Source organism: Bombyx mandarina, chromosome 15 (genome assembly GCF_030267445.1).
Source record: "Bombyx mandarina strain Sakado chromosome 15, ASM3026744v2".
In the NCBI taxonomy this organism is placed as follows: Eukaryota; Metazoa; Arthropoda; class Insecta; order Lepidoptera; family Bombycidae; genus Bombyx; species Bombyx mandarina.
Window position 1 is genome coordinate 11625535 of NC_143221.1, and position 27480 is coordinate 11653014.

Genomic DNA, 27480 nt, shown 5'->3' on the forward strand with positions numbered 1-27480 from the left:
TTGGAACTTGTACACATTTATTTCAAAATAAATTAAATACTAAAAAAAACATGTGAAATTGTATTCAAATAGTGATAAAAAACAACTTCAGCTCAATTAAGAAATCTAATAATTTATTTCTTTAAATATAAAATTTTGACAGGTTATCAGCGCAAGGACTTTTGAGATCTGGTGGAGGAGGGGCTTGGCGCAACCGCTGCAGCCGAGTCTTCCATTCCCAACGTCACCACCCGCAGGGACACCGTGGAACGTCGTGCTAGTAAACATATACCTATACGTACTCGGAAACAAATATTTAATAGAAAAAGTCAAAGCAAAAGAATTTCGACCGGTAACCGTACCTACATACATTTTCTTTTAATACAGAAAAATAGGTTACGTAATCTAAAATACGTCCCCTACTTGCCGCTTTGGTTTTTATTGGTTTGGTTATTGAATTAAATACCGTCAAATAATGAAAAACCTCTCAAAAGGAGAGGTTTTGTAATTTTTGGCGTTATAGCAAAACGAACGTTTGTTAGTATGTATGTACATTGATGCCTATTCTCTAGGGGTTTCTGTCATAGTACCATAAACGTACTGTAGATTGCGCGTGAGTAGTTTCAATATATGTATATATAAAATTAATTGTGTGGATGTGGGAATTATTTTCTTCCGTGATCTTTATAACTTCATTAAATGAACATTCATTCTTTATAATTTCATTCACAGATTCATCTCGCTCCACACTGTATATTGTCTCCACTCATGACTAGGTAAGCTATAAATCGCATCTTCCTTAAAAGTACATACAAGTTACATAAACAAATATAGTATATATCGTATATCTTGATTAACTTCTATTTTTTTATCGAAGATCGTTTATGTTCTACAATAAGTCAACAGCGAACAACAAACTGTATCGGTACACAAATCTGTAACTGTTTGCAGCGACACAGTAAATTTCGATCGCTCTGTATTTAATGTCGTAATTCGCTTATTGAAATGCAGCACGTCTGGATCGCGTTTGCACATCTCAATAACAACGTGTTCAGACGGGGAACCGTTTTGAAATTCAAATGTAACGTAAACATTGAATGTTATCCGCACATCTGTCGATGTGATAAACGATGGGGTTACGATATAATATATAAAAATTTACATGATAATTTTGTGTACTTTATATTAAACGAGGATCACTTACCTTGTTCAGGTATTTCGTCAACCAGCTGAAAATTAAATATTTTTCTTATTTTTCAAAACGTTCGAGTAAAAAAAAAATTCGCTACGGTAAGTAGTTGATTTGTTAGTTTGGTTTTAGTTAATGGAAATAATTATATCCGAGGACAGTTATTTTGTTGAAGAACAGCGTTCTTCCATACATATAGATAATGCTGGGCTAATCTTCAGCAAAACCGTGTACCCGCTGGCCACGCTCCGCCGCCGCACGGCACAGCTAGGCTACATGGGAGGTGTACGCACCGCGGGCTCGCGCAGCCGGGGCGCCAGACTCGTCCGGAAGGCGGAGAGGCGCCGCGTGTACCCGCTGGCCACGCTCCGCCGCCGCACGGCACAGCTAGGCTACATGGGAGGTGTACGCACCGCGGGCTCGCGCAGCCGGGGCGCCAGACTCGTCCGGAAGGCGGAGAGGCGCCGCGTGTACCCGCTGGCCACGCTCCGCCGCCGCACGGCACAGCTAGGCTACATGGGAGGTGTACGCACCGCGGGCTCGCGCAGCCGGGACGCCAGACTCGTCCGGAAGGCGGAGAGGCGCCGCGTGTACCCGCTGGCCACGCTCCGCCGCCGCACGGCACAGCTAGGCTACATGGGAGGTGTACGCACCGCGGGCTCGCGCAGCCGGGGCGCCAGACTCGTCCGGAAGGCGGAGAGGCGCCGCGTGTACCCGCTGGCCACGCTCCGCCGCCGCACGGCACAGCTAGGCTACATGGGAGGTGTACGCACCGCGGGCTCGCGCAGCCGGGGCGCCAGACTCGTCCGGAAGGCGGAGAGGCGCCGCGTGTACCCGCTGGCCACGCTCCGCCGCCGCACGGCACAGCTAGGCTACATGGGAGGTGTACGCACCGCGGGCTCGCGCAGCCGCGGCGCCAGACTCGTCCGGAAGGCGGAGAGGCGCCGCGTGTACCCGCTGGCCACGCTCCGCCGCCGCACGGCACAGCTAGGCTACATGGGAGGTGTACGCACCGCGGGCTCGCGCAGCCGCGGCGCCAGACTCGTCCAGAAGGCGGAGAGGCGCCGCGTGTACCCGCTGGCCACGCTCCGCCGCCGCACGGCACAGCTAGGCTACATGGGAGGTGTACGCACCGCGGGCTCGCGCAGCCGGGGCGCCAGACTCGTCCGGAAGGCGGAGAGGCGCCGCGTGTACCCGCTGGCCACGCTCCGCCGCCGCACGGCACAGCTAGGCTACATGGGAGGTGTACGCACCGCGGGCTCGCGCAGCCGGGGCGCCAGACTCGTCCGGAAGGCGGAGAGGCGCCGCGTGTACCCGCTGGCCACGCTCCGCCGCCGCACGGCACAGCTAGGCTACATGGAAGGTGTACGCACCGCGGGCTCGCGCAGCCGGGGCGCCAGACTCGTCCGGAAGGCGGAGAGGCGCCGCGTGTACCCGCTGGCCACGCTCCGCCGCCGCACGGCACAGCTAGGCTACATGGGAGGTGTACGCACCGCGGGCTCGCGCAGCCGGGGCGCCAGACTCGTCCGGAAGGCGGAGAGGCGCCGCGTGTACCCGCTGGCCACGCTCCGCCGCCGCACGGCACAGCTAGGCTACATGGGAGGTGTACGCACCGCGGGCTCGCGCAGCCGCGGCGCCAGACTCGTCCGGAAGGCGGAGAGGCGCCGCGTGTACCCGCTGGCCACGCTCCGCCGCCGCACGGCACAGCTAGGCTACATGGGAGGTGTACGCACCGCGGGCTCGCGCAGCCGCGGCGCCAGACTCGTCCGGAAGGCGGAGAGGCGCCGCGTGTACCCGCTGGCCACGCTCACGCCGCTGCGCGAGGACTCCGAGGAGCTGGACAGCACAGAACCTGCACAGAGATACACGAACCGCACTCAACCTTATCCAAACTCAATTCCGACCGCAGTATCCATTATGAATCCCTTTACCTTCTATTTCCAGACGTGACTCTTTAGCGACGGACGTTGGTTCCGATATGATTCTGTAAATGTATTTATTTTAGAGTTTCATTGAAATTTCAACTATAATGTGAAATCATTTTTGGTGAATATGCTACATAGACACGGTCTTGAATTCGGTCTACTGACTTTTATAATAAATATTATTATACTACTCGCAACTCGACGGAAACAAAAAAAAACACTAAAAAGAGAAGAAGATATACGTCTATGGGCATTTTAGCCCGCGAGAGAATGAGATAGAATACTTCTGAAAGTTTCATTTAAACAATTTCGTTCTTCATTTTCGAGGAATTATATACGTTTCTTGATTAAACACAGGAGGAGCTATCTTTATTGCTTACTACCAGTAAGCAATAAAAATATGATTAAGACGACTTTGGAATCCAGCATCAATGTCGTTATCCACTGCGTAAAGGTCAGGACCCTCAGCACTGAAGAATACGACGCACGGAGGAGGACTACCAGTAAGTGTAGTAAGTAAGTTAAGCGGTTACAGAAGGCGTAGTAGTCGTGACAATTTATGTTTGATTGTTATGCGGAAGTGTTAGACGACGTTGTTGAGCACAACACGCCCTTCCATTGTTACTACTTTACCGTTTACGCAGTTATCACCGTTAGTTCTCGTTTAAGAAAGCATCTTAAGTATTAATTTAAAAAAAAATGGTATTTAGTTGGTGCCCGCAATAAGTTTTGGTACCTTAGTCTTAGGTTTTTTTTTTAGGATTGTAGGATTACTGGCGGCCCGGAGGCCTTTCCAGTTTCACCAGGACAGGAGGGCGAGCAAAGGCTCAGCCAGGAGGAGTGGGATGTGCTAACAGCTACCCGAGTGTCTTCGAAGGAGACCTAACAACTCAAGAGCAGCTGCTTCGCGAATGAATATCCTACCGGATCGAAATCGCGACCCACTGAGAAGATCCGATGAGAAACTCAGCGAGCTGATTCATGGGTTAGGTTGCACGGTTACCGGGGTCCGTAAGCCTGCTCCTAGTGTTAGAGCTGAAGCCGTCTAATGCAAAGGTTATTGGATCTGATGGATCCGCAAAGACGTGATTAGTAAGGACGTGTAGTCTCAGGTCGGCACGAGGTGAGCAGTACCTGTCTATGGTCCGCCGGAGTCTCGCGGGCGTGACGGCCGCGTGCAGCAGCGGTCGCAGGCCGGCGGCGAGGCGGGCGCGGGCGGGGGGCCGAGCGGCCGCGCCCGCCGCCGCCTGCACCACGCGCACGCACGTCTCGGTGCACTCGCGGGTCCACACTGACATCTGCGCGGTAAGCAATCCTTTACAGACTTTTACAAATACCCACCAAAATTTCCTAAGGAAATACAAATCATGACAGATTTTCATGTAAGTGAATACTTTTTTTTTATTGCTTAGATGGATGGACGCGCTCACATTCCACCCGGTGTTAAGTGGTTACTGGAGCCCATAGACATCTACAACCTAAATGCGCCACTCGCCCTGAGATATTAATTCTAAGGTCTCAAATATAGTTGCAACGGCTGCCCCACCCTTCAAACCGGAACGCATTACTGCTTCTTAAGTGCTTAAGAGGTCCTACCACCAGTAATTACGCAAATTATAACTTTGCGGGTTCAATTTTTATTACATGATGTTAGTCCTTCACCGTGGAAGTCAATCGCGAATATTTGTTGAGTGCGTATTTCATTAGAAAAATTGGTACCACCGGCTGCGGGATTCGAACACCGGTGCATCGCTCAACACGAATGCACCGGACGTCTTATCTTTTAGGCCACGACAACTTCTAAAACTGTTAATCATCACTATTATGTGCCTGGGTGTGTGTGTGTGTGTGATGAGGTCAGTGTACGCAATGAGAATTGGAGAGCACCTGGAAGACGCGCCAGTCCGTCTCGTTGTCAATCAGTTTCCGCGCGCGGTTCGCGTTCTGTCTGACGACCTCGCGGGCGGTCTGCAGACGGTCCTGCTGGCGGCGCATGCGCTCTCTGCCTATCTCTAAATCTTGCTCAACCTCATTCCTGTCCGGAAATTACGGTAATTAGTTGTCCTTATTGACCGAGTTATCTTCGCTTAAACTAAAAAAAATGAAATTTGATGCTTTTTATAACTAGTCAGGTCATAAGTATTGTCACACAGTAAAAACTTTTCTTTTAGAATGCTGGCCACAAAAAAGTTTATTGAATTCGAATTGTTCATGAAAATAAAAATGTATACTTTTAGAATTTTACTCATTTTTAAATATAGAGTGGACGCTTAAAGAAGACCGTGTTGCAGTTATTGCGTTGCATCGTTGCGATTACGCGCCAATTCAAATTTTTAACATACTGAAAAATTTCAATATAACCAAAAGATTCGTTTATCGTACCATCAAACGATACAATGAAGACTCTAGTGTAGATGACAGGTCAAGAAGTGGTCGCCCTCGGTCTGTTAGGACTCCAGCAGTGATAAAAGCTGTGAAGGCGCGAATTCAAAGAAATCCCAAACGTAAGCAGAAACTGTTGGCCCTTCAGATGGGGTTAAGCAGAACCACGGTGAAAAGGGTGTTAAATGAAGACTTAGGGCTTCGGGCATATCGAAGAAAAACAGGACATCGTTTGAATGCTCGTCTAATGGACCTGAGACTGAAGAGATGCCGCGCTTTGTTGAAGCGGTACGCGGGAAAAAAAATCGGGAAATTATTTTTTTGGATGAAAAAATTTTTACCGTAGAAGAGAGCTACAACAAACAAAATGATAAGGTGTACGCACACAGTAGTGAAGAAGCGAGCAACCGTATTCCGCGTGTCCAACGAGGTCATTTTCCATCTTCGCTCATGGTATGGTTAGGAGTTTCTTATTGGGGCTTAACAGAGGATTTTTGTGAGAAAGGTGTAAAAACGAATGCAGTTGTGTATCAAAATACAGTCCTGACGAACCTTGTGGAACCTGTTTCTCATACCATGTTCAATAACAGGCACTGGGTATTCCAACAAGATTCGGCGCCAGCTCATAGAGCGAAGAGCACACAAGACTGGCTGGCGGCGCGTGAAATCGACTTCATCCGGCACGAAGACTGGCACTCCTCCAGTCCAGATTTGAATCCGTTAGATTACAAGATATGGCAACACTTGGAGGAAAAGGCGTGCTCAAAGCCTCATCCCAATTTGGAGTCACTCAAGACATCCTTAATTAAGGCAGCCGCCGATATTGACATGGACCTCGTTCGTGCTGCGATAGACGACTGGCCGCGCAGATTGAAGGCCTATATTCAAAATCACGGAGGTCATTTTGAATAAACTTTAGTGTCATAAGAATCTATGTTTTGTTAAGTTCATTTTGGTATATGAATGGTTACATAATGAATAAACTTGTTTCAATTATTTTACATTAAACATGTGACAGAATTTATGACCTGACTAGGTATTATAAGCGTCCATTGAAGAAAGATTTTTTTAATTTTCACCTTGGTGAGGTAAAATACGGGTTACTACGTTTGTGTAAAACTCGTTAATTTTGAATCGGTATTTTAGGGTCCAAATGTTTATATCAGCAATAAGATAATTTTGAAGGTAGCATAAAATTCAATATAAAACTTCACGCACTTAAATACAACAATTGACAATAATACTGGCCGGTATAAAGCGTTTGGTGATATGACGTAGGTGTTATACGATGTGGAGTTGCATTTAGTCGGGTGCGAGTACTTGCCTGCTCGCTACAATGTTTTTTTTGTTTTTCCTACCTGAGCTGGTAGCCTAGAGAGGCTATTCCAGCGGAACCTTAACTAGTAGGTGAGCTCACGGGGCTCAAACCTGACGACGATGCTAGCACGAACCCTAGCAAGAGTCGTGCTTCGCAGAATCTACCACCGGATCGGAAACGCGACCCACTGAGAAGATCCGGCGAGAAACTCAGTGGGCTGTGTCTGAGAGTTAATTTACTCGTCAAGCCCTTCGTCGCAAGCGACGGGTTCGACGAGAACGGTGACCGGTGCTTGAAGTACCTAGAAGCACCGTTAGTGGATCGGGAAGACACAATATTGTACGAATCATGTATCTTACAGGGCACGCGCGCATTCACATCAGCACTTTTACATCGCCTTACTCAAATCGTAGTATAAAGCGCCAGTACACGTTCAGCAGTGCTATACAGCGGTACTCACCACATCAACATAGATAGATAGAATTAGTTACTTGTTAGCGAAGTATATAAATAAACGGATATACTTTGACTGTCAGTGATTTCTTCCTATCTAAATCTCAAGTTGTGTACGCCCCAATCAGCAGCGCATACAAATATTAAGAAAAATTCAACTATTTTAAAACACTGAATTCCATTTGAATTTTAAACTTTTCTTTTATAAAAAAAAGTCTATAATAAAGAGTAATTTTTTTTTTACTTTTCTCCGATTAAATTAAAGCTCATTTTTAATTGTATAGTTATATTTTTTCAATACGTACAGCAACCCATGTTATGGAATAAAAACAAACCTTGAATTCTATAATAAAAAATACATAAATTCAAGGTGACGTTATGTTTATTAGGCCGTTGTTATGGTGACAATAGAACTAATCATTCAATACATTATTCATTTATTTGCAAGTTAAAGGGGTAACTTTGAAATTCGAACAAGACGAATCGAGAAAATATGTTTCTTTCCTACCTACAAGCTCATGTGAATTTAATTATTTTTTTCTTCAATATTTAGGCCGAGAGTACATTCTTCTATTTTTGAGGTTACCTTGGCGGTATAAGAATTTTATATATGTTACTTAGGGACTTATAAAAATATGTTACCCCAATAGCCAGGGAGTTTTATATTTAATGGTTCTTACATCTTGCCAGACACATTGAGAGCCCGCTGTAGGTGCGAGCGCGAGGTAGCAACTGTTCAAGCGGGTGAGATAGAGTGCTTAGTCTATTGCGATATTTGAGTCGTCTATTATCAAAGATGGCAATCCGTGCATTTGGACAAAAAAAATTTATTGATATGTCAATTCAGATTGATTTGAATATAATCGTCTCCTTCAAAGAATACGGTTCAAAACCTGCATTAAATAAAGGTTAATAGTTAACCTGTTATTTATCTAAGATGTCGTTCCGAAGAGTTTTGTGACTGCCAATGGAATACAAAGTCAATAATTCGTTTTTCTGATTTACCAATCATTGTCCAAAAGTCAGATTGCCGGCTTTGATAATAGTCGACTCATTTTACTGCACATCAGCTATCATTTATGTGATTTATCCTGCGTTCTTCAGGAAAGGAAAATTAAAACCATACAAAACATTAAAAAAATATATCCAGAGTACAAGGAAGCTTTCAAGAATTTCCGTAACAGCGAATCAATTGAAAATTTAGATCAACAACAAAACATCTATAATATCATTCAGAGATTTATATGCAACGTTTACAATGTCCGTAATATAATTGATGTTGACAGTACCGGATTAAGCAAGCGCGGGGCTCGTAGCAGGTTACTAAATTATACTAATAATAATGTAGACTGTTAATCTTACAAATAAAATATATAATTTTAACAACTTAAATCGGGGCATCTCAATTCTGCTACACATCCACACTGTGTCGGGTAAGAGTGCTTGCATACGTCAGACTTTTTGTTAGAGCTGATTATCAGGCTGATTGAAATTCTACACATTTATACAAACAACTTTTTCTTAGTAATTCACTCAAAAAATTAAGCTCGGGCAGAGATGAGTGGTTTAAATATGCGGGGCCCCCGTTCGCGCGGGGCCCGTAGCAATTGCTACTCTTGCTACAGGGTCAATCCGGCACTGGATGTTGATGCTGCTCGACTTCAAATATTCATCTACTCGTATACAGTCTCTGATGTAAACGAAGCTTTTGACCAAAGAAATAGCGAAATTTTTATGTTAGCAATCTACCACCTTGTAAAAGCGAGCTATTGCAGTGATTTTTGCGATCAAATTATATATACATATACCATTTGGAATAATGCTCATCTAAAAAATCCAACCACATATCAAACCGGATAATAATGGCAGGGTATTGAAAGATGACAAATACCAAGACCAACTACCAAGTTATGTTAGAGATTCGCTCAAAACTCAACCAGGTATGTAATTATGACAAATAATATGACAAATTATTACACATATTTTTTTAATTATTCAAATTGTATAATTTTTCTTAATTTTTTTCAGAAACTGATGGATAACGCGATATTTATGACAATAGACTGGAGTAGTAGCGACGATGAAGATAAATGAAATATCGACGACAATGAGGTAAATTATAAAAACGATTAAATATTTTTCTTTGACATGTAATAATATTTTGTTTGTACTTTATAATATTAAAACAACATTTTTTACTTTCTATAACATTGCTATGAACGTAATAAAATTATTTTTTTATTGGATATCTTAAAATATCACAATAGACTAAGTACTATCTCACTCACACTCACATGAACATTTGCTACCTCGCGCTCGCACCTACAGCGGGCTCTCAATGTGTCTGGCAAGATGAAAGAACCATTAAAACTGTCTGGCTATTGGGGTGACATATTTTAATAAGTGCCTAAGTAACATATATAAAATTCAGCTTTTATAGTATAACGAAAATATAAGTAAAATTTATTAAAGTTTAGGGGTGTCCGGCAGGGGTAGGAACTGTAAAAAGTGTCCGGCAATGGATATCGTGATTTCTAAAGATGTTCTGGAGTAAATAATAAAAAAAATTAACTTTATACTTTAACGAATTTAAGGTACTATTTTATATACCTTTACTGCCTGTTACCTGCCCAAGGAACCACAATCGGAACTCTATAATCGAGGGTTGTTCTTACCTGTGTTGGAGACATACACAGAGAAACTTTCAGCTTTTATAAAATAACGAAGGTCTGGCTGTCGCGGGCTCTTGCTCTATCACGTTAAGCAGCTACTTGTTTGCTGTACCGGTTCGTTTGAGAAATAAACGATATATTATGTAATATATGAGTGTATTAAATTATTTAACTATAAAATCCTCACAGTTTATTATTAAGTTTGTTGTACTTGTCGATGAGCGCCGTCAGCTGCGCGCCGCTCTCGGCGGTGCTCGGCTCGAGGTCCGCGATTCTCGCATTCAAAGACTTTAGTTCGTCCCGCATTTCATAGTATTTCTTCGACAGATCATTCAGTTCTTCAATTTCTGGGGCTGTAATAAAAAAATATTTTTTTACTTTGTTGAGCAAAAAGTCTTAGGTCTGGCTTTGTAGTGGTGTCTTGTGAGCCCGCACCGGTAATTACCACCGCTCTGCCTACTTCTGTCGTGAAGCAGGAATGCGTTTCGTTTGAAGGGTGGGGCAGCTGTTTTACTTTGAGATTTAAAGCTCGTGTCTCAATGTTAGTTCGTGGATTTACGTTGTTGATGTCTATGGGTCTATCACTTATCTAAGCAATAATTTTTTTTTATTAAAAGTCGTAGCACGGAGTCTCATCAGGCAATATACACGAACATACGAACGTAGTTACGTGTTTGGTTTCGTAAACAAATACTAGTGTCGTTATACGTAGGGGTGTGCGTGTACCGTCGCTGTCGAGCGGTGAAAGATGGCGCATGAAGTGCGCATGCGCGGCGTGCAGCAACGGCAGCGCGGCCTCCAACGCGGCCACGTCCCGCTCGCGGCGCCGCACGTCCGCGTCCAGCGCCGCACCGCGCTCCCGCAGCTCCGCACGAGTCGCCGCCATCTGGGGCCGACAGTTTTCTTTTTTTTTTTCCTACCTATGTTGATAGCCTTGAGAGGCTATTTCAGCGTAGCATTAACTAGTCGGTAAGCTCGCGAGGCTCAAACCTGCCGACGTTGCTAACACGAACCCTAGCAAGAGCCGTGCTTCGCAGAATCTACCACAGGCTCGGAAACGCAACCCATTGAGAAGATCCGGCGAGAAACTCAGTGGGCTGTGTCTGTGGGTTAATTTACTCGCTTGCGACGGGTTCGACGAGAACGATGAGCGGTGCTTGAGGTACCTCAAGCACCGTTAGTGGATCGGGAGGATCCGAAATGACGTGTTTTGTACGACGTCGACTGCTTTCCATTCTGTCCACAGGATCGGATATGGGCCGACAGTGACCAGTGTGCTTAGTACGGATTTTTTAACGTTCTCGTTAGCGTAAAAGTTAACTCGAATTTGTATACAGTTTGAACAGCACCTCTAGTGGCAAATGTAGGCGAACGTTCTGCTATGGGAATTTACTCTGAGGTCGTTTTAAAAAAGGAAACTTTTAGGATACGAACTATTTTATTTGATTTATACAATATAGATGATATATGTCACTCTCAGAGCAACCTCGCTAGCCGCACCCGTACTCTAAGACAGTTCACTGACTGTTCTCCGGTCTCCTCTAAAGTCTCTACCTCGAACCGTCTAGTCAGCGGTTTGAGGGTATCAGCATTTTAGGGTTCAGTACAGAGATATAACAGTTCCAACTCCATACAAATTTAAGTTAACTTTTACGCTATCGATAACGTTAAAAAACTCGCACTAAGCACGCAGGACCTTCTATACTTAATTCGAAATACCCTCGGTTCTGACGCTGACGACACCGACTGAAGCCGATTGTTAGTATGACACTAAAGTAAGAAGTCGAACATAGCAACACGTGCTGTTTGCTCGAAAAACAACGAAATCTATTTTGTGACCTTCTTGATTTACACCAATAAGGCAATACGGATTGATTTTGTTTATTTTATTTATTTATTTATGTACACACAGAAAACAAGACACAGTACAGAGTACAGAGTAAAAGGAAAATTATGTACAAAGGCACTGCTTATTTCTTTGAGAAATCTCTTCCAGCAGACCTGCGAGAGGATAATGAGAATAATAATAAAAAGTGATAAGTGTGTGTAGAACAAATAACACATAACTAAAATAACAAATACAACATGAGAATTATAGCACATACACATAGCAAATATTATAAGTAACACAGTAACACTCGTATATGCGAAGAGTATAGAACCATGATCATTCGGTTGATGAGAGATAAAATTGTTTGACCTTGTATTTAAAAACAGAAACAGACTTCAAAACTCGGATGTCAGCCGGCAACGAATTACACAGTCTGACCGCGTGCACAGTAAAGGAGTGAGAATAGAAATTGGTTTTGTGGGAAGGGAATAACAAAACAGAACGTTGGTTGGACCTGCAGGGAGCATCAGGAGAACGAATGAAAGAGAATCGCTCACGTAAATATAAGGGAGAAGTGGGCTTATGTAGGATATTGAATAGGAGACATAATATTCGAGTATTCCTACGAAGGCGTATAGGGAGCCATTTAAGTTCTTTGCGAAAATGAGAAACATGATCGAATTTTCTGAGATTGTATATAAAACGGATACATAGATTTTGCATCCTCTCAAGCTTGTTTGAGAGCTCCTCAGTGGCATCCAAGTAGCAGGCATCGGCGTAATCAATTATGGGTAGAATGAGAGCTTGGACGAGAGATATTTTTGTATGCTGAGGTAAGAAGCCCTGCAGACATCTCAACGAGTGCAAGGCAAAGTGCACAAACGGTTGCACCGGTTGCGCAGTGCTTTGTACATGGCCAGGCTGTGTTCAGTGGGGCAACGTTTGTATCTTCTTTTGGCTTTGTCCCTGCGAGCCATCAGAGTTTTAATATCCGGCGTTAACCACGGTGAAGGTTTATGTTTAATTCGAACTCGACGGACGGGGGCATGCTGATGAAACAAACTGATTACCTTATAATTAAAAGAATTGACCATGTCGTTAATGTTATGGTGTTCAAGAATACACGACCAGTCGGTATTATTTACATCCCGTCGCAACGCTCCCAGATCAATACCCTTGTAATTGCGAAGTAGGAGAAATTGTGAATTACGTTTAGGGGGTCGAACACGATAGGAGAGATAAATCAAGTCATGATAAGAAAAGGAAGCGGAGAGTTGACCATGAGTGATAACATTATCAGGAGAAGATACTATCATGAAATCAAGTAAAGAAGGAGTACAATTAGGAGAAAAATGAGTAGCAGAAGATGGTAAGACCTGAAGGTTAAAAGAAGACAGTAAAGATAGAAGTTGACGAGATCGGTAGTTGTTTTTGATGAGGCAAGTGTTGAAGTCTCCCATAATGATTACATGATTGTAATTTGAGCAGAGTTCGAGCAAGACAGAATCAAGAGAATTGAAATAATCAATATTGAGGTTAGGGCTATAGAAAACACCAAGTAGGAGTTTAGATTGAAATATGGAGATCTCAAGAAAAATAAATTCAGCGGATTCGGAATAAGGAGAGGGTGACGCATTTATAACCTTAAATGGAATTTCAGCACGCAGGTAGATAGCCACGCCACCGCCCCCCTTCTCGGTTCGGTCATTTCTGATCAGTACGAATCCAGGGAGTGAAAAAAATGAAGAAGGAAGAGAGGGTTTTAAAAAAGATTCAGTAATAAGTATGACGTCAAGCGGAGAGTTGCTAAATGAGGACAGAAGGTCAGTATAATGACTAGGAACACTTTGAGCATTAATGTGGGCTATATTAAGATTATTGGAATAAGTAGAAAAACATTGGGCGATCCGATCATGTAGGGTCAGAACTGTGGAAGAGCTACTACTGTGCTATTCACACTGACAAAACTATCAGATGAAGAGGTACACGAAAAGAAACTATCATTGAGATCAAGTAAATCATCAGTTTCATACATTGATATGTTAATAGATTTCAGACGTGCACAATTAAGACGTGTATGTGTATATGCAGAATATTTGTTTGGAATAGATAGCGTGTTCTTATGTGATAGATTCTTAAATCCACTTAATTAAGTGTTAAAACGGTGTAATTTTTCATGGTATTATAAAATATGCATTAAAAATTTTTTTTGTGGCTTTTGATGAAATAACTGATATATTTTTTTATACTGATGAAAAATCAGATCAAGTGAAAGAGTCTACGGTGGTACAGTCGCGTTCAAAGATGTCATAACGACCTCATATTCATGATTCATATTCATAACCTCAACTAACATTTTTATTGTTTTGATTGATCGAAGTTGTTCTGTGATAAAACCCACATTATTCCAAAAAAAAAAACGAAGACAATCCGATACGAATAGAAAAGAATTCTTATATGCAATTAAAGTGTGGACGGACTTGGTTAGTAACATAATATATTACAAGATGTGCCACTACTAAAACCTACCGGCTTTAATCATTCTCAAAGAAAAAAAGTAACATTCTTATTACGAAATGTGAAGCTATCGCCAACTCGACTCAGGATTACCTTAATCTTAAAGAACGTGACCGAGAGCTGCTCGCCGGACTCGTCTTTGCCGAGCGAACCGATAAATATGTCGTATCTGAAACAAAGACATGTGCTCATGATGATCATTCTGATGCCAGAACAACATCGGTAGTGCTGCTTCGCGTGGAATTATGGTGGCTTATTAACCATTTGCCATCTGCGAAAGTACACAAATATGGGAAAACAAAATAAAGTCGCTCGCTGGATGTGGCTTTTTGGTTCCTCTAAAACCTCCAACTTAATTTTAGTCCATTCCCACAATTTTACTAGGACATCCATATATCCATCCTTGTTTTATAATCTCTGCCTTTGCCATAGTTACTTACCAGAGGAACTTACTAAAACTATAGTGATTCCAATTATTAAGAACAGAACTGGGGACGTCTCGGATATGAATAACTATCGACCCATCTCTCTTGCGACCATATTAGCCAAGGTGTTGGACGGCTTGCTTAATAACATTCTTAACAAACATATTAAACTGCATGAAGCCCAGTTCGGTTTCAGAAATGGGCTTTCCACTGAAAGTGCGATATTATGTCTTAAACAAAGCTGTTCAGTACTATACGGACAGGAAAACACCGGTATACGCGTGCTTCCTAGACTTGTCTAAGGCGTTTGACACAGTCCTATATGATAAGCTTTGGGACAAACTGGGCAGGGCGGGTGTACCGGTTGAGGTCATATCAGTGTTACAGGAATGGTACCACTGCCAGCGGAACCAGGTGAGATGGGCGGGAGCTTTGTCCGGGCCATATGGCAAGGAGTGTGGCGTGAGGCAGGGGGGGCTGACCTCTCCTTTGTTATTTAACTTGTACATAAATGACCTTATCGGTGAGCTCAGCAGCACTCATACCGGTTTTCATATTGATAGTGTATGCGTCAATAATATATAATACTACGCGGACGATATGGTGCTGCTGGGACCATCGGTAGGTGCTATTCGTAAGATGCTGGCTATATGCGAGACCTACGCTGGGGAACATGGAATGACCTACAGTAAAGCAAAAAGCAAAGTTCTGCTTTTCAAGGGTAAGTCAGGTGCACCCGTTCCAGTTCGTGTTCCTTCAATTAAATTATATGATGAGGAACTGCAAAGAGTGACCAGTTTTAAGTACCTGGGCCACATTGTAACGGATGATTTGTCCGATGACGCAGATTTGGAGCGGGAGCGCAGGGCATTGACGGTCCGAGGAAACATGATTGCCCGTAGATTCGCTCGGTGCTCCTCCCCAGTAAAAATTTCTTTGTTTAAGGCATTTTGCCAATCGTTTTACGCGAGCAGTCTATGGGTGAATCATACTCAACGGGCTGCCAGGGTCCTGCACGTTCAATATAACAACATCTTCAGGGTGCTATTGCGGCTGCCTTCCTACTGCAGTGCGTCGCAAATGTTTGCTGATGCCCGGACGGATGGCTATCAAGCTATAATCCGAAAAAAGGTTGCCTCTTTTTTAAGACGAGTGAGAGACAGTAGTAATGGCATCCTCGGGATGATTGCTTCTCGCGCTGATTGTCCGATCCAACATAAATGTATGTGTATAATTACCGGATAAGACTGACATATCCTTATTATTATTTTACTCTTCATTATGAAATGTGTATGATTTTCTTTTTATTTTCTTTTTTCTCCAAATTAATTGACTGATTGACATAATGGTAGCTAATATTGACATAGAGTGGTTACTACTGTATTGATATAATTATGTGTTTCTAATTCATTTCCTTTGTATATTTAATTAATTGAATTAGTATATTGTTCATTTTCTATTTGTATTGTTGAACTGTTTGTGTGCTGACTATTGTATTATTATTATTTTATGGATTTTTTCTGAAATAAATGTAAAAAAATAAAAATAAAAAATATATCTCATTCCATCTCCTCACTTAAATCTGTTCCAATTGAAAACAATATCAAATAAATCATTTCATTCCGCTCAATTTTTCATTTATAACAGAACATATTTGTCTAATATATAATTATTATTTGTTTTTTTTTCGCACACGGTGCCGACAAAAAAAGACGAAAACAACACCTTTTCTTAAGTTGTTCGATGCGTTGTTCTCTTTCGCGTATCTCAGAGCGCAGCTTCCCGCAATCTTCGAACAGAGCGCGTTTCTGAACATTGAACATGTCCTGCCGCGCCCTGATCTCGACCAGTCGCTCGTTCATTGCCTGCGATAGTACAAATTCTAATATTAATTATTAAATTTAGTTATGTACTTACATTTAAAAATAATAAAAAACGACTTTGTTCTTAAAAATATTTACAAAATAGTATCCTAGTACTTCCTAGTCGCCAACCCGCATGCCCAGCGCGGTGACTTAAGGGCACAAACTTCTCAATGACAGGACACAAAATGCTACGGCCCCCAGTACCCGGCAGCTCTACTATTCCTGGCCACGGTGGCGGTCACAGTAACGGTAGGGCAGGGGGTGCGAAGAATCCCCGGTCAGCAGGCCACCATAAACAACTGACCATTGGCACGTTTAACATCCGGACTTTGAAGCAAGATGAGGATGTGGAAGAGCTGGAAGTAGAATTGAAATCCATTAAATGGCATAACCTTGGACTTTCGGAGGTCCGTAGAGAGGGCGAGGACACCGTCATCCTCGAGTCTGGAAACCTCTTCTACTACCGCGAAGGAGACCAGCTCTCTCGGGGTGGTGTTGGGTTCATCGTTCACAAAGCCATCACTAACAACGTCGTGGAGCTATCGATTTTGTCGGGCGGGTGGTGTACATTGTAGTTAAAATCTCAAAGAGATATTTACTCAAGGTCGTGCAAGTGTATGCACCAACGGCGACACACCCTGATTGTGAGGTTGAGGCCTTATATGAAGACATCTCTAAGGCCATTCATAACACCACCAAGACCCACTTCACCGTTGTAATTGGCGACTTCAACGCCTAAGTGGGAGTACAAGGGGAAGACGAATCCATAATCGGACGGTATGGTTTGGGGTCGAGAAACCACAGAGGACAAATGCTTCTCAATTTTCTGCAGATGGAGGGGCTCTATTTGATGAACTCGTTTTTCAAAAAGAAGCCCCAAAGGAGATGGACTTGGCAAAGTGCCGACAAAGTGACACGAAGCGAATATTTACGGATGTCTCAGTGGTCAACAGGTTTAGTGCTGGCAGTGACCACCGACTTATTCGAGGAACCCTAAATATCGACATAAGGCTTGAAAGAACCCGGTTGATGAGATCGACTCTGCGTTCGTCTCTTCCCCAAATCATACAAGTTTCCGAAAAATTCCAATTGGAACTTCAAAATCGATTTAGTCTGCTGGATCCCACTGAGGACGTGAACAACGTGGTGGAGAACACGACGGCGACACTACGTGAAGTTGGCGGAAGATACTTTGGATCACCGCGGAGAGTTCGTGAAGGCAAGCTAACCCCTGAGATTCTGGTATTAATGAGGAAACGACGAGAAGCCACTCCATCCGTAAGAGCTACAGCAGAGTTCGCAATCTTAAATAAGGACGTCCGGAGGATGGTGAGGCGTGACATAGTCATAATGTCGGAATCGCTGGAGGACCTCAGTCGTATGCTCAATGATCTCAATGCTGCTTCCCGATGCGTGGGACTGCGGATGAACCTTGACAAGACGAAAGTCATGTTCAATGATCAAATCGTCCAAGGCCAAGTTACCATCTCGAATGCAGTCATTGAAGAGGTAAAAGACTTTGTCTACCTCGGTCAGGCTATCCAGCTTGGCCGGGGTAACTTCAATACAGAGACTGAGAGACGCATACGACTGGGTTAGTCGGCATTTGGGAATATTCGTGCAATCCCCGCCTCGCAAATTCCTCAATGCCTGAAGACAAAAGTCTTTAACCAGTGCGTTCTCCCCGCGATAACCTATGGCGCGGAAACCTGGACACTGACGGCAGGGCTGGCCCATAAGTTAAGAGTCGCACAGCGGGCTATGGAGAGAGCTATGCTCGGTATTTCTCTAAGGGACAAAATCCGGAACGAAGAAATTCGATGGAGAACCAAAGTCGACGACATAGCTCTCAAAGTTAGCAGGCTAAAGTGGCAATGGGCCTGTCACATCTGTCGAGCCAGCGACGCCAGGTGCGGAAGGAAAGTCCTCGAATGGAGGCCACGGATGGATACCAGGAGCGTGGGGCGACCTCCAACCAGGTGGACCGACGACTTAGTGCGCAGCAGGAAGTCGTTGGATGCGGAAGGCGGAGGACCGCATTATGTGGAAGGCATTGGGGAAGGCCTATGTCCAGCAGTGGGCAGATAAAGGCTGATGATGATGATGATGATCGTAAATTAAAAATTAAAATCCTTTCTACTGTATCGAATAATTTACTGAAGCCCACAGACATTTACAACAAAAATGCCGCCACCCCCCTTGAGATATGAGTTCTAAGGTCTCAGTATAGTTACAACGGCTGCCCCACCCTTCAAACCCAAACGCATTACTGCTTCACGGCAGAAAGAGGCAGGGCGGTGGTACCTACCCGCGCGGGCTCACAAAAGGTCCTACCACAGGGACAAGGACCTACAGGTATGTTTTAATGCGAGAAGACGACATGTGTAGTGGGAGGCGGCGGCGCACTGACCGCGTGCAGCTGCAGGCGCTGTCGGTCGAGCGAGTAGGCGGCGCCGTCGGCGGCGGCGAGCGCGCGTGCGGCGTGCGCGCCCCGCAGCCGCAGCAGCGCGTCCTCCACGCGCGCGCGCCGCCACGCCTCGCGGGCCTCGCGCAGCTCCTTCTCGCCGCCCTCAACGTTCAGCACCGATGTTTTCAGACGACTTTGCTGTGGACGCCAGATGACAGGTTAACGATAAACGACCAGCGATAAACATTCACGAAAACATCTGCAATTAAATTTAAATATATAAAAATCGGTTCTTTTTTATGTTTAGTATTGTGGTTTTCTTCGTTTTTCATCCTTAAATCTGATTGCTCTTGTAATAGGTAATGCTGTGTAAGAGATATTTTTTTTTAAATACTTCATTAAAATATTGGACGCTACCCGTTGCTAACGTTCGCCCTGGCCTGTAACAGGTAGGTATACCTACTACGCGTACGCGTACACAAGTATCACGCATTCACTCTCGCTTTGTCTCTTTCTAGTATGATAGCGTTAAAAGTTTAACGCAACCTTGTTGTAAGTCGCATTAGAAGTTTCACTTCAAAAATAATGTATTTAAATGGTTAACAAGAATCAAACAAGATCAATTTATAAACACAGCCACGTTTTTTTTTAATTAACATTTGTGTAAAGATTGCAGTGTACCAGTTTAACGTGTTCCACGCTCTGTGCCTCGAGATCCTTGGCCAGCCGCCGCATGTCGTCGTGCAGCCTCGCGGAGTGCCGCTCCAGCAGCGCCACGCGGGCCGCGTGCCGAGAGCACACGTCTTTTAATCTATAATGACAAGTTATTTTTCAAAACTTTCATCAAGGGTAGTTTGGAAAATTCCAGAACGAATCGCCTATCTAACCTATTCTCTCTCTCCATTAATTCAGCGGAGCACTCCCTCTCGGCCTGCGCCCCCTCCATGTGCGAGACACGAGCACCCAATGTCTCCACTTGATAACACTAAAATCAAACAATGCTATAAATACAAATAAATGAATTGCTGTTCGTTAGTCTCCCTAAAATTCGAGAACGGCTGGATCGATTTGGCTAATTTTGGTCTTGAATTATTTGTGGAAGTCCAGAGAAGGTTCAAAAGGTAGATAAACATGAAAATCCTCGGAATTGAATAAAAATAACAATTTTGTTATTCCTTTTATTTGTTTTAAGTTTATTTTATACAAAAGATTAAGTCTTTTATTTATCGATTGAAGCACTACGAAGTCTGCCGGTTCGGCTAGTTTAAAATATTCAAAGTATTTTCGCATAAAAGATAGAAATTCCCGAATTCCAAAAAAATATACTAATTTAAACGAAAAACTGTTTAATGTGGCTTCGACCTCATACTTCAAGATGGGCGGCGGTAATCAAATTGTGATCCCATGAGCTCTGACTACCACTTAATGTTGATCATAAAAATCATTTACCTATCACGAGCAATAAAAAACATGCGTGCAATTCACACGCTGTAAAATGAAACCTTCAGAAATATCCTATCTCGTTCTCTCATAGGCTAAATTCTATAGATGACTTGTATGTCTCTTTTTAGTATTGTTTTTCGATTGACATTCAAATGACAACGTTTCCATTGAAGTTATCCCACAAAAAAAACCTTCTTTAGCCAAGAATCTCACTGTATTGTAGTGTATCTACATATTTTCGTGCACCTTCATATAATATCTCAAGTAAGCAAAACTGGAAACTATTTAACACGCGGTTGACCGTAAACAAGACTGGTCGTGTGAAGCAAATTAAAAAAAAAAAAACATAAAAGAACGAAAAAAATTCATTCTTACAATAGCGTACAGAGACTCCTTTTGGCTCTGTAGAGTCTTCAAGAGGTTCCGTTGTTTCGTCGCCAATTTGCTCAAGATTGCTTTAGACGCTAAAATAAATCGATTTTGAAACAATAATGTCCAGCAAGTTGCCCTCTAACGTTTTACAAATATTGTGTTCACACAAAATATAAACCTTCACTATCGTACAAGATACATGAGATACGTTTTTTATTATTGGTGGCAGTGGGCAAAGAGTTTGACATTTAAAATGGGCATACAGCCCTAAATGCAAAAACATTGGAGATTCCCTCAATTTTTTTTTGCTTTAGAAGTGAGATACGACTCATCTGATCCTAATTAATAACAGTCGCTCATGGACAACAGCGATGCCAGAGGCGCAGACAAGTTGCTCACAACATAAAGCTGCTTGGTAACGATACCTTGTCCAGGCACAACGATCATGCAATCAATCAAATTTAGAACAAAAGTATGCATATCATTTATTTTAAGTTGGTATAGTATATAGTTTGGTAGTATATAGGTTTTTTTTATTGCCCTTGTAGGCAGACGAGCATACGGCCCACCTGATGGTGAGTGGTTACCGTCGCCCATGGACTTCAGCAATGCCAGGGGCAGAGCCAAGCCGCTGCCTACCGCTTAATACTTTCCACAGGCCTCGTTTGAAGAAGGAAACGGTGTTTCCCGAGCGCCATGACACCGGGATCATCGGAAAACATCGCTCGGGAAAACAGGTTTGGTAGTATATAGTTCGCGGTTATATAGTTTGGTATTTAACCTTCCGAAGCAATAAACAACCTTAACCTTAACAATAAATCTGTAGTTTACCTTTTAAATGCATATGGAAGAGTTTTTCGTCGTTTTTGAGAGTCAGGAATTTTTGTTGCTCCACAAAAGAGCAATGCATGGCACGTTGCTGATTCGCAGTTAGCTGACTTGCATAACGTTCTTCTTCCTACAACACACATACTTACTTCATTCGTGGCCTGGTGAACAATTATATAAGTCTCACATACAAACATTTCACTATGTAAATATTTATAATGTACGTACATTTAATAAACACAGTATGGTAATTAATTTTGTTAGAATAAAAAAAATTATTGGAACCTGTCTTGGTCATTTGCTTATTTATACTTAAAACTTGGCTGAAGCTTTTTAATAAGTCTACAGCGTACAACATGGCTAGAGTAACTGAGTTTTTCGCCGGATCTTCTCAGTGGGTTGCGATTCCAACCCGGTGGTAGATTCTGCGAAGCACGGCTCTTGCTACGACCAGTGTTACCAACTCTCTGAGACTGAGATCCAACCTCACCAACCAGCCAGTGCGTAACTGTTATAACCCCTTAGGCTACGAAGCGGAATCTATCAGAACTGGATATAAATCTCGATTCACCCAAGACCTAAACCCAAGCGTAGTTAGATATAATAGTTTTAGACTTTATTAGAACTGAATACCGGTTGTCTGCTAGTCCCAATCTCAATCCACATGATGAGCATAATCATACCGCATAATAGTTTACTTAAGAGAGCATTTATGTTTTAAATGTCATCATAATTTAGAAACCCCAAAACCATTCAAAAGGGCTACAAACTTTAACGCATTATATTTAGAGATTTTGTAATGAGAATTTTTATCATTATGAAATTGACGTAAGTATACTGCAGAACTGAATTTTTGGGGTAATAAATAAATAAAAACTCATACTAAGTACACTTACGTTCAACATATCTTCTAGTTCTTTGGCTCGTTTCTCTGACGACTTCGATTTATCGAGAGACTCCGTTAATTTTTCTTTAAGATCACTAATCTGTAATTATTACAATACGATTAATGTAAGAAGAATCGGAGAAATTTTGCGGTAAGTATTTTATGAACATTTGTTTTTTTTTATTATTTATTAAAAATAGTATGAACAAGTTCATTTCTACTTCTTAGTCGCATACTTAATTGCTGAAGGTCGTGTCCTTTCGTGGCTCTTTGTACCATCAGCTTCCATTTCCTTCGGTTTTCGGCTTCTCTCAGGGCGGTCGCAACAGAGAGTACAGTGATCGCAGTCATCTGATCTGACCAACGGTTTGGTGGCCGGCCGGTGGGTCTTTTCAAGTTCATTTACCTTGCTGTTAATAGATTGAATAGCCAAGTCTTTGCGATGTTGCTCATCCATTATCTGCCGGTTCTCCATGTGAAGCTTTTCCAGGACTACTCTCAAGTTCGCCAGCTCACGTTGGAGACTCTGCGCCTAGAATTTGTGTAAAAAAATGCAAATCAATACCTATTGACTTTACTTTCCTAGGTAAGAAAGGTACTTGATCATGTATCAACTGCAAATTTCAAGAGTTAAGCCTCTTTTTCTCGACGGCTAATTTAATATTTGTTCTCTGAGACTCAGTCGTTATTTCATCTAAGTCATAAGCGCCAAACTTTGAAACCTAAGAAAAGGTTCTAGAAACAAAAGCCTCAGAGTTCAAATTGTCACATTCATCAGATCCGACTGGGGGGCGATAACGAATTGAAGTCGTCATGGCCTAAAGGATAAGCCGCCCGATGCAGTCGTATCAAGCGGTGCTCGAATTCTGCAGGCAGGTACCGATTTTTCTAATGAAATACGTACTTAAGAAATCTTCACGATTGACTTCCACGGTGAAGAAAGAACATTGATGAAACCCGCAAAATTATAATTTGCGTAATTTTAATTATTACTGGTGGTAGGACGTTTTCTAAGTTTACATAGGTAGTTAGATGCCAACAATTTGCCTATTTCTGCCGTGAAACAGTAATGCGTTTCTGTGTGAAAGGTGGGGCAGCCGTTGTACTGCAAAAACGGAAACTTCCGACCTTATCTCAAAGTTGGTGGCGGTATTTACGATTTAATGTAATTTACGGCCTCCGGTAACCATATAACACCAGGTGGGTCGTGAGCTCGTTCCCCCATCTGAACAATAAAAAAATATCCTAGCCTAAAATTTATTTACAGATTTTCAGGTTACTTCGATCTAGATTTAAAACGTCACATGTAACATTTATTTGTTATTCAATTTGCAACCTTACCTCACTGTCCGAGGTCGCGTTCTGCTCGGCCAGCTGCTGCTGAGCGAGGCGCGTGTGGCTGAGCCGCTGGGCGAGTGCGAGGTTGTCTCGCTGCGCGTCCCCGTTGTTGCCGCGTTGCTGGTCACAGAACGCCTGCTGCTCGCGACACTGCTCCGCGATTTTGTTCGCTTCCGCCTCTAACACCGCGTAATCCTTCAAGACGATAAGTTTGGTTAAAACAACACGCTTTACGTAATGTCGGTAGGTCATTGACCCTCGCAGTTCTGTTTGAAGATTATCAAGATGATAATAATAATATAATGTAAAGATGGTTTACTGGTGGTAGGACGTGTTGTGAGTCCGCACGGGTATGTACCACCACCCCGCCTATTTCTGCCGTGAAGTAGTAATGCGTTTCGGCTTGAAGGGTGGGGCAGCCGTTGTAACTATACTTGAGACCTTAGAACTTATATTTCAAGGTGGATGGCGCATTTACGTTGTAGATGACTATGGGCTCCAGTAACCAGTTCACACCAGGTGGGCTGTGAGCTCGTCCAGCCATCGAAGCAATAAAAAAAAAGATGAGCGATATTGGATGGACAGATGGAATTGCTGCTGAAGCATTATGAATCTTAATAAAAACTATTTTTACATTTTGATACCGCGTTTATTACAGTCGTAATTTTCGTGGTCGCCGATGAAAACCGTAAAGTAATCGAAACATTTGAAAATGAAACCGAGGCACATCACATGTTATGAATAAGTCAACCTGGTGGCACACGCAGCACATATTGTGTGTCGACACCCTAAGATTTAATATTCAACAGGAACATTCTGAAGGAACATATTTCACCGCTGTAGCAGGAAAACTTTGCAACATTTTCTTTCCACAGTTTTAGTCATATCTTGGTTCTAATTCAGATTAAATGTAACAATACCTATACATTATATTTAGTAATAACTATCATATATGTTGAATTATAACACAAATAGTTTGATATATTATTTAGTTGGCTTGGCTCTGGCTCTGCCCCTGGCATTGCCAAAATCATGGCGACGGTAACCACCACCAGGTGGTTACCACTACATGGGCGAAAATAAATAAAAGTTAACATTCTGTATAATATGTGTTATTTTAATTACCTCCCTAATGTGTCTTATATCAGTGTCACGCTGCCTCAGATTATCAACAGCACCTCTCCACATAATCATCATTTGTTTTCTTTGCTCCATACCTTCCATTACCTTACAAAAAATCACTTGTTAAGTACATTAGTAGTAGATGAACAAGTAGATGAACTTGCATCCAAAAATACTGTTGGTACTTTTTTGGGAAATAAAAATAATAAAAGCAATGATATTTATTTCATAACAGAACAACACTAGATTTAAGTGTGGATCTATAGCACCTGTGGAAAGAAACACTTGTGCATACAAGTTAACAGATCTTCTTCTTAAATTACCTTATCCTGTATCCAGATATGATTTGATTATTAAAAAGCCTTATCACATTAAATATACCTGAATTGAGATCCTATCACAAGCCCTCTCCTCGGCATTCAAATTTGATACAAGTTGGTTAATACGCTCATGCATGCGATCATGTTCCACTTTCAGTTTCTGTCGTTTATTTTCTAATGCCTGTAAAGTGTTTTTTTTAATTTTTAGCTTTGTATATCCAACAGCTGTTTTTTTTTTCTTCTATAATCTATCACTTTTGTATCAGCAATTTTTTCTATTTATTATATTATTTTTAAGTGACTAGCTGTACCCGTGTGCTTCACTGGCCATTTAAAATTAACATTATTATTTCTCACCCCCACAAAGATTCTCATCATTAACGCCCCCGCAACTGGTGTAGGGAGGCCAACACTCATATAAATATTAGCCCTCCATTAAGTACATGTATTTTCTACATGGATACCAAGTTTCAAGTCAATCGGATGCATGGTTTAGTACTTATAATGGAACATCGGTGAAAACCACTGTAGATTTATATATAGATTATAATTATATATAGATTTACAAACTTTAGCCTTAGATAAGTCTTGTCTTGTAAACTGCTCTATAGCTGTGATGTCACCAGAATTTCTCTCTAGAGCAGCTCTCCATTCCTGCAAGGCTCCACGTTCACCACACACCTCAGATTTCAATGTATCAGCCTTTTTTAGCAGACGAGCAATGTTTACTGAAATTTAAATGAGCAATTACATCACATAGAGATATTGACAGGTTAACATTATGCCCAGACTAAAGAAATATTTGGTACTCAGGTACAAGAAAGAGAAAGTCTTTTGAATTCATTAGAACTATGTATTCATTCACGTTCAGATATATTGATATGTTTTAGAGTTTATCACATTAAAATACACATTTAAATATAATTTCTAAAGATGTACTTTAAATTCGACAAAAATTTATTTATAATTATGGTCAAATATAGGTATTTACTTTGTAATCTATCAACTCTTGTTCCTATGTCCTTGCATTGTTTCTGACAGTCAATAACTCCTCTATCAAGTCCATCTGTTTCACTACAAGCCAACTGCCGTAGTTTAACTTCCTGCTCCAGTTGCTGCTTGTGAGCAAATAGGAGGCGCTGTGAAATACAAAATCAATGTTAAAGATTTTTATAATGTTCGCTGACATTTGTTGCCAAGAAATATCAATTTTATAACATACAGTATTCTCTTGATATTCAGAGTGCACAAACTCCTTATACTTATTAAGATCCTCTCTTTTTTGTTGCTGTAGTATAAATGATTCTTTGAGCTGCTGAATTTCATTTTGTCTGAAATTTCCATTTTAGCAAATGTTGATATCCAAATCCAAAATAGAATAATATGATCAGGACACAGAGAATTAATGCTATCACAAGTGAACATTTTTATGTTATTAGTTGTCATCACAGGACATAATATATCAGTACAATAATTAATGGTGAAATTGTTAACTAATTTATTTTACCTGTTTATTAGAATAGTCTCTAATTCTTGATTTCCGGGATTGGCTAATGGAATTCTGATGCCTTGATCCCATCCTAATTTTTCCAATAGTTGAGCCATATAACTCGGGTTTTTTCGTTGTTCACTCATTTTTTTGTTACGAATTTGGAGTTTACTTTATACATACGGTATGCAACCCAATGAACAATATCTGAAATAAATATTAAATTAAAATATTTTATATAATTGATTTTATGTGAATAACGACAGGTCAACAATTAACATAGCAACCGTACAAAATCCTTAGTTTAAATACATAGCAACCAAAGAAGTTTAATATTATTTTAGTCAAAGAAAATACTAAGTATTATTTGGAATGTTTTGGCATAGCTTCTGACCTTCTATTCTATTCTTCCTTCATATTTACGAATTTGATAAATTTATAGTACAACATCAAAGAGCACGGTATTTATTAATATCTAGAAGTAATAGTGTTCTGTGATTAATATGCTTGAAGTAGCAAGAAGACAATCAAAGTAAATTAGTCTGAACTCTGACACTTTATTTTTTGTAAAGGCCGCCTTTTCTCTTGATTTTTTCACGGTCAGCAGCTACAAGACCTTGTAGCCTATTTTGAAAATACATACAAATTATTTGTAAAATTATCAATACTGCCAAACAGCAATACTTAACACGCTCTTGAATCTCAGAACATGCCCTATT

The 27480-nt window shown here is 41.8% G+C and overlaps 1 protein-coding gene and 2 long non-coding RNA genes across 10 annotated transcripts; 2 read left to right on the forward strand and 1 right to left on the reverse strand.

Moving 5' to 3' along the window:
* On the reverse strand, positions 1 to 27480 carry LOC114251860 (coiled-coil domain-containing protein 39). 6 transcript variants are annotated; one of them, XM_089733295.1, is made up of 25 exons: positions 27156 to 27474; positions 26780 to 26968; positions 26495 to 26603; positions 26264 to 26411; positions 25843 to 26000; positions 25334 to 25453; positions 24956 to 25057; positions 23834 to 24025; positions 22899 to 23024; positions 22503 to 22592; positions 21610 to 21736; positions 20782 to 20870; positions 19851 to 19948; positions 19645 to 19774; positions 18967 to 19161; positions 16417 to 16556; positions 14360 to 14435; positions 10645 to 10804; positions 10106 to 10271; positions 4981 to 5128; positions 4228 to 4391; positions 3100 to 3152; positions 2902 to 3020; positions 1184 to 1208; positions 1 to 256 (listed from the first exon to the last, which is right to left on the reverse strand). In XM_089733295.1, exons 2-25 carry the CDS (start codon positions 26905 to 26907, stop codon positions 147 to 149), a joined length of 2973 nt encoding a protein of 990 aa, XP_089589421.1. In that variant the 5' UTR covers positions 26908 to 26968; positions 27156 to 27474; the 3' UTR covers positions 1 to 146. The 6 variants fall into 6 exon arrangements, 5 of the variants coding, with proteins under 5 accessions (XP_089589421.1, XP_089589418.1, XP_089589419.1 ...); XM_089733292.1 differs by lacking the exon at positions 27156 to 27474 and adding an exon at positions 27054 to 27145; XM_089733293.1 differs by lacking the exon at positions 27156 to 27474 and adding an exon at positions 27049 to 27071.
* Positions 1179 to 4322, forward strand: LOC149501480 (uncharacterized). Its single transcript, XR_016324253.1, has 3 exons — positions 1179 to 1269; positions 3451 to 3596; positions 3854 to 4322. It is a non-coding gene; the product is annotated as an uncharacterized LOC149501480 (long non-coding RNA).
* LOC149501481 (uncharacterized) lies at positions 7609 to 10115 on the forward strand. 3 transcript variants are annotated; one of them, XR_016324252.1, is made up of 3 exons: positions 7609 to 7990; positions 8351 to 9358; positions 9841 to 10115. It is a non-coding gene; the product is annotated as an uncharacterized LOC149501481 (long non-coding RNA). The 3 variants fall into 3 exon arrangements; XR_016324250.1 differs by having other exon boundaries at positions 7613 to 9186; positions 9275 to 9358; XR_016324251.1 differs by having other exon boundaries at positions 7616 to 8565; positions 9275 to 9358.

Excerpts from the sequence above, each read along its gene's own strand:
- LOC114251860 (XM_089733295.1), bottom strand. The coding sequence starts at position 26,907 with ATGAGTGAACAACGAAAAAACCCGAGTTATATGGCTCAACTATTGGAA. Across the intron at positions 25,454-25,842 it reads AAGACTTATCTAAGGCTAAA|GCATTAGAAAATAAACGACA; the intron begins GTTTGTAAATCT and ends AACACTTTACAG. Across the intron at positions 24,026-24,955 it reads ATATAAGACACATTAGGGAG|GATTACGCGGTGTTAGAGGC; the intron begins GTAATTAAAATA and ends ATCGTCTTGAAG.